The sequence below is a fragment of the Desmodus rotundus genome, chromosome 4 (assembly GCF_022682495.2).
Source record: "Desmodus rotundus isolate HL8 chromosome 4, HLdesRot8A.1, whole genome shotgun sequence".
Lineage (NCBI taxonomy): Eukaryota > Metazoa > Chordata > Mammalia > Chiroptera > Phyllostomidae > Desmodus > Desmodus rotundus.
Genome location: NC_071390.1, coordinates 146,079,540 through 146,090,761, shown reverse-complemented (window position 1 = coordinate 146,090,761; position 11,222 = coordinate 146,079,540). Strand labels below are relative to the sequence as shown.

The 11,222-nt window shown below is 36.0% G+C and overlaps 1 protein-coding gene across 4 annotated transcripts in view; it reads right to left on the bottom strand.

The window, feature by feature from the left end:
• The window catches only part of ACBD5 (acyl-CoA binding domain containing 5), a 46,160-nt gene extending 35,268 nt beyond the window's left edge, over nucleotides 1-10,892 (bottom strand). The window contains exons 1-6 of one of the 4 annotated variants that reach the window (XM_024576665.4): nucleotides 10,835-10,892; nucleotides 9,350-9,515; nucleotides 5,643-5,763; nucleotides 3,268-3,340; nucleotides 137-251; nucleotides 1-33 (exon numbers count right to left, since the gene is read on the bottom strand). In XM_024576665.4, coding sequence (XP_024432433.1) covers nucleotides 1-33; nucleotides 137-251; nucleotides 3,268-3,340; nucleotides 5,643-5,763; nucleotides 9,350-9,425 — 418 coding nt within the window. In that variant the 5' untranslated portion in view covers nucleotides 9,426-9,515; nucleotides 10,835-10,892. Of the gene's footprint in view, nucleotides 34-136; nucleotides 252-3,267; nucleotides 3,341-5,642; nucleotides 5,764-9,349; nucleotides 9,516-9,688; nucleotides 9,867-10,834 lie in introns of those variants that run through there. The other 3 variants (XM_024576660.4, XM_024576646.4, XM_024576654.4) reach the window with 3 other exon arrangements.
• Nucleotides 10,893-11,222: the final 330 nt, after the last annotated feature.

Below are 11,222 nucleotides of genomic sequence, written 5' to 3'. Positions count from 1 at the left end.
CTTCTAAGTATTTAGAGATTTTCTCCAGTCGGACTGGCATGTGAGAGTAAAAAAAAAAAAAAATTAAGACATATAACTATTAATGCATGCATAATGTATAAGCTGCTGAGTTAAAAACAAGGTAAAATAGTCCAACCTGAAGTTAAATCAGAACTTCTGCCACTCTTTTTGTCCTCTACAATTTCATAAAATGGTCCTATGACATGTAGCAATTCTTCAACTTTTTCAGTCATTGGCATAGTTTCAAGAATCTGGAATCAAAAGAAACAAACACTGTGAAATCACAAACTATTAATCTGATTTAAATTACTATAAAATAATATAACATTTACAATTTATGTATTGATAAATGAGATGTGAGGTTCCTTTATAGACTCCCAAAGTATCTGTATTAATACATACTTAACACATATAACCTCCTAGAAAAGTTTCAAGTATATTAAAGACTCAAAGTGTCCCCATTTTAAAAACTACTGCACATAAGTTTCATATAAAACTTTACACAATGACCTATAAAGTGTGCATTAAAAACAAAGGGCACTAGGCCCTGGCCGGGTAGCTTAGTTGGTTAGAGCATTGTCCTGATACGCCAAGGTTGTGGGTTCAATCTGTAGTCAGGGCACGTACAAGAATCAACCAATGAATGCATAAGTGTAACAAGTGGCTCTCCCTCTCTCTCTATCAAACCAATAAAGAAAAATAAAATAAAGACAACCTAAGGGTACCAATGTTAAATAAAATAGAAAACTATTGGGTTAGTATAAAATTGTTTGTTCTTTAACTATGGTATCATTTCTAAAAGTAGGAAATAATAACCATTTTCAGACACCTTTATAACTGTGGGCCAATTTATAATCATCAAATTAAAAGAGCAAGGTATATTAACTGAAAAGGATTCAAATAAATAGCCATCAATTGGCAACTGATATCAAAGCAATATGCCAAAAGAGAAGCTATAAATTGCTTCAAGTGAAAAGGTATGTATGTACAGGAAAAAAACAGAGTATACATTAAGTTTCAGTGCCATCTGCAGTTTTAGGCATCAACTAACTAAGGGTCCTGGAACATACACTGATCTCTCTTTAATTCAATACACATAATGCACATTATTCAAGTGTTGGCTAATATTCTGGAAATCCCCTTAAGATAGTCTGTAAAATTATACAGGAAACAGAATTTTATATTTCCCTTTGACTATTAATCAAAATCAACTATGTATAGAAACATGGATTATTCACCCCAATCTACATTATTCTATCCCTCAAAGCTAAAATTCTATTAAATTATTTTAAAATAATTTTTTATTCCAGCAACTTTTTAGTGATATTTCACCGAACAGTTTATAAGTTATGAAAGGCAATTTTCTATAAATCATTATCTATTATAACATATAAATAAAATTAATAAGGTTCCTTAAAACCCTGAACACAAAAGCATGCAATGAGATGTATACTAAAAGAGTAGTTCTAAAGAGCAATAGTTCAGTGATTTGTGAACCATATATAAGAATATAATTCAATAACTGCTTCAGTTAGCAAATTATTGTTATTTTTAAAAGTCTCCAATTCAGTTATGAAATCTTTGGTGGAATGTACTAGCCTCACACGATTATTTGGAAGGATGTAATTTTATCTACTGATGTCCACAAAGCTAAACTCTGAAAATAACTGAAGACACTAATCAAATTTTCAATCTGCATATTTAATATTTTAGTTGATCTATAAAAGTTTCTATAAGGTGTATTATATTCACAATATGAAATGAAAATCTTAAAGTCTCAGTAAAAATACGTGGTGTAGTCTTTTTTTTATTTATTTGAAAGAGAAAGAGAGAAACAACAACTTGCTGTTCACTCACACATACATCCATTGGTTGCTTCTTGTATGGGCTCTGACCAGATTGAACCCGAAACCCTGGTGTATTGAGATGGTGATCTAACAGGCCGAGCTACCCAGCCAGAGCAGTTAGTGTCTTCTTTTAATTACAGAAGTAGTTACAAAATCTATAGGCACAGTGGAAGCATTTTAAGACACCTAAAAGGCAGCAGTATAGTTTTAATCTTTCTTGGGGAAAAAAAAGTGGAACACATTGTTTCATCCCTACTCCCACTTTAAACTGTGGTTACACCATGTATTAATAAAATTTAGTATGAAAAATTAGAACATTTTACTTAATGTGTCAATTCAGCTTTACATTCCTGCGGTGTACCCTAAAAATTTTATGATATTTAGGGTAAAAAGGAATAGTTATCAAACCAAAAAGGCTGTAGATTCTTTTTCTTTCTCTGCTTTTGAAAGGCTCCTTTGTTGTTGTGTTACTGATATAGTCAACAGCCAAAGGAACCAAACTCTGCCCTGTTATAAACAAAGTCCACTAAAAAAAATTGTGAAAATGTAACAAAGGACACAATTTTGAGCAGTGTAGATGTGATTAAACAAAACAAAAACTATTTTGAATCTACTAAATTGAAATTACTACACAGATTAATACTGTCAAACCACACAGCAAAAAAACTATTCTTTTTATAGATTTTATGTTCAAAGATAATTTATTTAAGATTATAACAGACCTAGATTTCACATCTTCTCATCCATCTCCAACATAAAAATGGTCCTTTATAAAATGGCACTAAGTCCATCTTTTAAATCTATGATTTCTTTATAAATCTGGTCCTCTAAGCAATGCCCTGCACGGACTTGAAAGAGCTAGTTAATAAGGGATGCACTTTTTAGTTGTTACCAGAGAAACTGAAAGCATCCTTATTCTGTTTCTAGGATCTTTACATGGACAGAAAAATGCTTGTTACTGAGGAACAGGGATGGTCATATCTCAATTTATGAATCAAAAGGTGTGTGAGGCCATTGTTGGCAGTCTTGTTAACTATTTCTCCTAAATAAAAAAATTTCAAAGCAGGATGCTTTCAAGACAGTCCAGGTACTTTTCAGATTCCTGAGTAAGCGATGTCAATATTTTGAAATATTCATATTTATACACTTTCTGCAAAAGTGAACTTATACAGAAAGACAAGAAAGAGGAAAAAAAAGAACAAAATGTCATGTCACCCCAATATTATATAAGGAAAAACACTTACCTTAAGACGATCTCTGATGACAGATAAAGCCCTAATAAATTCAATAATCTAGATTTTATCTTTTAATATATTACAATCTCCTTATTCCTTAAAACAAAGCAACTAATTTGCCTGATAACCAAATTAAATTAGAATCAATTTGAATTTTTTTTTCTTCTGTAAATTATTTTTCCTACCTTTTTCATTTCTTCAACATATGCAATCATGGCTTCCTCTTTGGTCATATCACCCAATGAACTCCAAGCATCCCTAGAAATGAAAATATCCACATAACAACAAACAGATACCTAATTTTCCTTTTAAAAAATAATTTATATTTTTCAATTACACTGATGTACAATATTATATTAGTTTCAGGTATACAACCTAGTGATTAGACATGTATGTAAATTATAAAGTGATTATCCTGATAAATCTAGTACCCATCTGACACCATACATAGTTATTAGAACAACTGACTATATTCCCTATGCTCTACTTTACAACCCCATGACTATTTTGTAACCACCAATTTAAAAGACACCTGATTTTTTTCCCTGGTCACTGTGGCTGTTAGTTGGAGCGTCTTCCTCTAGTGGAAGGTTGCAGGTAAAAATCTCAGTCAGGGAACATGCCTGGGCTGATCATACCATCTTTGGTCCTACTGGTAGGGGAGGCTATCGATCTATGTTTCTCTCACCCCTTCCTCCCTGTCTCCCCCTTCCTCTCTCTCTAAAAGAAATGAACAGCCCTGGTGTGGGTCCGTGGGTTGAGTGCTAGCCTATGAACCAAAAGGCTACAGGTTCAATTCCTAGTCAGTATTTCTCTCACACATAGATGTTTCTTTTCCTCTTTTTGTCCCTCCCTTCCCCTCTCTCTAAGAAAATATAATAAATAAAACCCTTAAAAGCAATGAAGAAATGTCCTCGGGTGAGGATTAATAATAAAATAAAATAAATAGAAGACACCTGAGCCCTGGCTGGTATGGCTCAGTGGATTGAGTACCGGCCTGCGAACCAAAGGGTCGCTGGTTCGAGTCCCGATCAGGGTACATGCCTGGGTTGCAGGCCAGGTACCTGGTGGGGGGAGGGCGCAGTGAGAGGCAACCATACATTGATGTTTCTCTCCCTCCCTTTAAAAAAGAAAAAAAGAAACACCTGATTTTCAAGCGCTCAGAATACAATTTATAGTTGATGGTATAGGAACACAAATTTAAAATGAGCTCTATTTAAAGACATATTATATTTCCAAAGGATCTCTTTAAATGCACCACCTTGAAGAAAAATACCATAGTAAATAAACTTGCAATTAAAAAATATTTTAAATTAATAAGTATATTACCCCTCTATAGACTATGAATATAGGTACTATATTCCATAGACTATAAACTATTCATAAATATTTGCTAAGAACTCTTTAAAGGTTTTCATATCATTAGAAAGAACAATGACAGAAACAAATATTTTAGAAGCCTCTACGTGAACTATCACAGCCATGTTTTCAACCATCAGAAGTTTTGTTTACAAGTGTCCATTAATTTAGGTAAGAATCTAACTTACACATTTGAAAGATGGAAACAATTTCTTACTTCTAAAAAAATAAAAGCGTAAGGAACAGGAAAATTTTAAACCCCTAGATAATGAGAACAGTCTTTTAAAACTTCTGCCTAAAATGAAAACCATTCTTTTTATGTTTTTTTTTTTCCAGATGCAGTTTAACTCCACCAAAGGTCAATTCTGAGGGAAAATGGTAAATAAATAAATTTTCTTAAAGCAAATTAAATAACATGTTGCTATTATACTTAACCTATTATTTTAAGACTATTCATGAAGCTCTCATAGAGAAGTAGATAACTAAGAAATCCTCAAAGGAATTTAAGGACTTCCAATTCAGGGAGAAGAGATTTAGCCACCAAAATGTGTGGCTCTGAAGACATGCTTCGCCAATTAGCCTACTCTATTCTTGTGGAACAGTCTAGTCAGACATTCTGTTAGATGTCTGTAACGTCCTCTAGAGTATTAGAAACATCAGTCAACTGGAAAAATGGCAAAGGTATCTCTGGATATATTTTGATTCTTTTAAGTATATTAAAAATCAAATTTTTATTCAGGTAAAGTAGGACAGGAGAGATGGCTTAGATAAAATGTTGGTATGACAGCACCTGAGTCATGTTCCTGGTTACTGTTTATTTTAAAATCTCAAAGCAAACAATGCCACTTGACAAGCAAAAGTCATTATTTTTCATGTCAGGTGGAAGAGGCAGAAGAGTTTGTTTTGTTCCTTTGACTTTGTTTGGGAGTTGGTCTTGGGCATAATAAAAAGAGAAAAACTCCATAAAAGGAAAGACTAAACGAAAATGCTTTATTATCTCTGATGCAACTACCCCTTTCGGTTTTACTGCTTTCCTCTTTTCCCTAAGGCTTTCCTATTTGTGTGTAAGTAGATTAAAAGCACACGGAGGATAAAAATTGTATTCTATACCTAGAACATTTTATGAACAGGATAATATATAACCACATAAATAACAATCATTACAATAAAATTTCCTTCATAGTTTTCTACATAGAATTACCATTTATATCTTCCAATAGGATCCCAGAATGCAGGTCTTGATAGTTTACAGGGTCCTTCAGTTGCCTGCTTGTAGAAGCTGTAGAACTTGAGCATCATTTCATTTGTTGGCTGGAATGAACCTATTGGAAATAAACATTAAATAAAGATGACTTGGAGAACACAATTGATACTTTAAGTCTGCAAAGTTGCTGATCTATACAAACTGTGATTTTTAATATTTCATTAATAGTTCAGATAATGATTTATTTTTATCCTACAGAAACAAATGTTATGGCTCTGTTAGTTGCTCTATTCTTTCAATTTAAAAAGAAACTCTGAGATTTTACACTTTAAAAACAATGCCTAACATAATTCAATAAATAAAAGAATAAATGAATAAACATGTCATAGGTGTAACCAAAATAAGTGGCAAATGTCATTTAAAACACAAATATTAAAATATATAATAACTGTATTATGCAACTGTAATAAGGTATTTTTATTCAAAGATTGTAACAAACCAAAAATGACTAGCATAAATGAAAAAGTTATATGTATACTCTGTTTAATAAAATTGCAACAGTAAGAAATTTAACTCCAAAAGAAAGAAAGGAAAGAAAAGAGAAGAAAAAAGAAAAGAAAAAAGAAGAGAAAAGAAAGAAGAAATTTAACTCCTCTTGGCCAAATTTCAACTTTTCAATGGCTAAGGAACTTTGGCTAAAGCCAACCAGAGAGTACTGTGGTTCAAAAACAATTAATCCAAGATAAAATAGATTTCTCACTCCCTACCTCTGTAATTTTGGACCCATTAACTTCTTTAAAAATCAGCCTTCATATATGTTTCTTCATATTTATAACCTCTTTATGTTTAAAATTTTCAAATTGTACAAACAAGTACAATACTCAATAACAGGGAAAAAATTGGACTATAAACATTTTATAATAAGTACTTGGCTAAGTAAATACGAAACCCTTATAGCATATAATTTATAACTATAGCCCGTAAAAATTATACTATAGAAAAAATATAAATATAGCATGAGAAAAGTTTCATGATCTACTATAAAATAAGAAACAGCAGTTTAAAAGCAGTCTATGCAGTACAATCCATTTTTGCAAAGCGAGTATTTATATACATAAAAAGTACAGTAGAAGAAAACACATCGAATAGTTAAAAGATGATCTCTCTGTATAGTAGGCATACACATTATTTTTATTTTCCTTTTCCCTTGTTTTAAAAATATTTACTTTCTGCCCTGGGCAGGTGGCTCAGTTGGCTGGAGTGTCATCCTGTGCACCGAAAGGTTGTGGGTTCAGTTCCAGTCAGGGCACACGCCTAGGCTGTGCATTTGAACATTGATGGGGCATCTACAGAATGCAAGTGATTGATGCTTCTCTCTCCCTTCTCTCTCTAAAACCAATAAATATATCCTTGGGTGACAATTTTTTTAAATTTTACTTGCAGTGTATATTAGTTTTATATGAATAATTATAAAAATAAAAACTGTAAAATCTATTTTTAAAACTTCATATATTACATTATAAACAGAAAATATGTAGTAATCAAAAGCTAGTAGTATATAAATGTGAAAATTACAGCACAGACAAGACAAGAGCTGGTGTTTCAGGTTTGGCCAAGAGTAAACAATTAATTCCAAACCACAATAATAATTATCTATATAACATATGCTCATTTAGTAGTATCTATTAGCTATATTATTTCAATGATATAGTCCTTCTTTATATAGAAAGGGAAAAAAATGAAAACCTACAGTTAAAAATGGTTATCTATTTAAGTAACACAAATCTAAATCTAAAACATCAAAAGCCTCATTTCATAGTATTTTCAGGAAGTTAATTAAAAATTTGAAAGTCTATTAGTTAAGGTGGATGACATATGCTTTAGCATAGATTAGAGCAAAAATTGAAAACATATATTGAAATGTATTCTATAAGACACTGGATTAAAGTATAATCTCTGTCCTCAAGGTGCTCATACATAATAAATTTGATATATGGGTTTAAAATATTATCTAAGAATTTAAATTTCTGAAAGCCAAGAGAATACCAAACATAGATGCTACAGGATTCATTATAACTGTAGGCCTTAAGTACAGATTAAGCAAAAACGAAAAAAAACCAAAACCTCTAACATCTTACTCTTTGCAAAACAGTTCAGAGCAGACTAAACAATTTAAAAGTAATGTAAAAATATTTAATAATTCATTATAACAATACTTCTGCCTCAATTAATGTCAATTTAGTTTCAGGGAATAACAGGGTTCTGAACATTGTCCAACACAGGTGCCACTTGGCAGACCATCCTCACTTTGCAATACCGCCCTGTTATGTAATAGAAACTTTATTTACATTTGCATGGGTTGCTTAAAAAGTGATATGAAATTTAAAAAAAACAAAAACAAAAGACAAAAAGAACAAAAAAGAAAATAAAAACCAAAAATAATAAGTGATATGTAATGTCAACAAAGGTAGTAAGTTCACTAGAGACATCAAGTCTAGCTTTACCAATTTTCAAAAATATATAAAAGCACGTAATTTAGGAGAAAGGACAAAGGTACAACTTCCACAAAACTCTTAAAAATCATGTGTTTCCAATAAGGCTTTTAACTGTGCATTTTAAAAACTCAACACCTAAATAAGTTCCTATACTTCTTTACATTTTGTTTACTCTTATCTTTCAATCCCCCCATGTCCTCCTTCAATTCTATGTTTGAAGACTACAAAGAGAATATTATTTTGTGTGTATGTTTTCAATTTTTTTGAATCTGCACTTAATTTTTATTGGTGTTGAATATTCAATATGCAGTCAAATGATTAAAATAGAGCACATAATATTAAATACTATAGTCATACACTAATGTTGTAATCAGTTAGTATCACACTCTGGCACAATAATAGTACTTAAAAGCATCATTTAAGATACAGGCTTAGTTTTTCATATACTGTAGGAGAATATTAAGTGAAAAATAAAAATCCCCCTCTCCAAGCTTCTCCACAGGAAAAAAATTTGAATAATGGCCGTAAACTTCCCAACATTGGTCAAAGACATAAAATTATAAATTCAAAAAGTACTGCAAACCCCAAAAAGGATAGATATGAAGAAAACCATACTTAGACACATCCTAGTCAAACTGCAGAAAATCAAAGGTAAAGAGAAAAATCTAAGTAGCTACAGAAATGACACATTAAATACAACAGAACAACTCGAATGACTTTCCTGCTAGGTTCAATATTAGTATAAAAAAGAGAAACTAGTACAATAGCAAAAACAGTAATAAATGTATACATTTATTAAAATAAATCGTTTTTAACATGAATGTAGTTGTTCTTTCCTTTCTCTCCCTTCCTATCAAAAGTTTCCAAAAGGCTTAAAGAACAGATTTTTTGAGTATGCAGCACCAGGCATCCCCATGCCAGCTGTTTTTTAATGCACTCAAAACCGCAGTCATTAAGAAGCAAGACTTTGGTTTTCAAAAACATAAAGTACTTAAAATCTGGATTAACTTATTTGTCTCGGGCGTGAAAGATCAGCAGGGAATTAAACCACATTCGATGCCTCCCTTTAGTTACATTCCTTTCAAACGCAGAGAAGAAGTAGGTTAAATAAGCAAGAGTAGAAGATGAAAGGTTAAAGGAGGTAAGGTTCATAAACTGGGGCCTCAGGCCTCTGCAGGTTTCTTCAGCGGGGGGCCCCAAGGCACGTACCATTTTTTGGCAAACTCTGGATCACCTTCACCGCCGCCTCAAACCTGGTTTCATGCACGGATCTCTTGTCCGCCATCTCCAGCTGCCAGCGCCAGTCTCGGTCCCAAGGTCTGTAGACTGGAATCAGGAAGCAGCAACACCAGCTTTCCCAAGAGCCTGCATGAAACTAGAACACGGAGCGCAGCCGCGGATCAACATGCCCAAAGGGAGGAGGCCTAGCAGCGCAACTGGTCAGTCCCCCTGCCCTATCCAGGCCACCGAGACCTAGGTGGCCCAGCTCCTTCCTCCTCCCGGGGGCGTGACCAAGCCGAGAAGCCGGCCCTAGAAGACAGAACTCACCGACAGGAAGACCATCTCTAGCAATAGGCGCAGGGGCTCCGGCCACCGGTGGTCGCGAAGCCGTTCTCCCACCCGCGGGATCCTTGCGGAGCAGCCACACCTCCCATCGCGGCCGGGTCCCTCTGTCCCTCCGCGAACTCCCCACAGCCCCGCCCCAGAGCCACCCGAGGACCCACTCGCTGCTGCTGCCGCTGCCGCGCAGCAAACTCCACCCACCCGCCTGACGGCCGCTGAGTTACAAGAGCTGTCAGTCGGTGCCCTGAGAAGGGCCAGAGAAGGGAGAAAAGAAGGACGCGCGGAGGACCCGGTGCTCAAGACTTGACCACTGTGTCCCAAACAGCGCAGCGCGCCTCGGATTGCTTCCCCTCGGCCCAAAGCAGTGCGCGTCTACACCAAAAAAAAAAAAAAAAAAAAAAAAAAAAAAAAAAAAAAGGACTCTGGTCACCAGCTCCTGCCCTCTGTTAGGTTAAGGTTAGAGAAAGGTGATGGGACACAAGCAAAGGGCTTTAGATCGGGGGAGGATTGGTGGGAACCTTAAATCCTGCCATTTAAGTTCTGCGACCTAGGTCAAGTTAACAGCCTCTCCGGTGACAATCTTTAGACCACCCCAAGGGTAGATGAAAGGACTTAGGTACGCTGGATGATGTTTCACAGTGTTTGGCTCGCAAGACTTCGATAGCTTTAGCCGCTCGAGACAAAGGCACCCAAGCAACAACGAAAGGAAGGAGAGGGGAGGTTGCCCGCTACTAGTCTGGCCGGGGAGGGAAAACACCTTCCCCTAAACCACCTCTAACACCGAGTCGCAGGGAGCGGAGCACAGCTCAGCTCCATCCCCATTTAATAGGCGACAGGGCGTGGAGGAGGGGCGAACGAGGAATCTGTACGATCGCCTATTCTATGAAGGGGTACCCTGAACCTTCACCTTCTCAGCACAACGTCCGGCTTCCTAAGGCCTCTAGGAAGCGCCCCCAAGGCCCACTGTGGGGTAACTGATGTGGATCGTGGGGTTGGAGTCCTGCGGCCCTGAAACCCCAAAATCGCTAGGTCGTTTTTGTCAGTTCTGGATGGGTTAGGAAGGTTACTAATAACAAAACTAAGCACAGACTACAGTTGCTCTTCCCTCGGTTCCGCAGTGCCGGCTTTTACCTTGGTATTGCCCCGCAAAGCCTGTCCGGTATTGTCCCTGACGCCCGCCCCTTGCTCTGCCCCGAGTACTTGTGGGAAATGTAGTCTCTCCGACTAGGCGCTTCCGGACCCCTCCCGCCTAGGCGTTCCTCCCACCTGTTCCGGTTGGGCTTGGTCCGGCTTGCTCTAGAGCGGCAGTGGCGGAAACCCCTCCTTCCTACTTCGCCACACTCTCCAAATTCAGAATACCACATGCGCTTCAGCCAGATGGGCATGTATTAGAGGTGTCTTGGTGTGGCCGGGCTTGAGTCAGAAACTTGGGGTCTAATTTCTTGTTTACTAACTTTGAGATTAAGTATAACAGAGTGCCGTCAGGTAGTAACTATGGCTTACTTAGTGCCGGCTATTT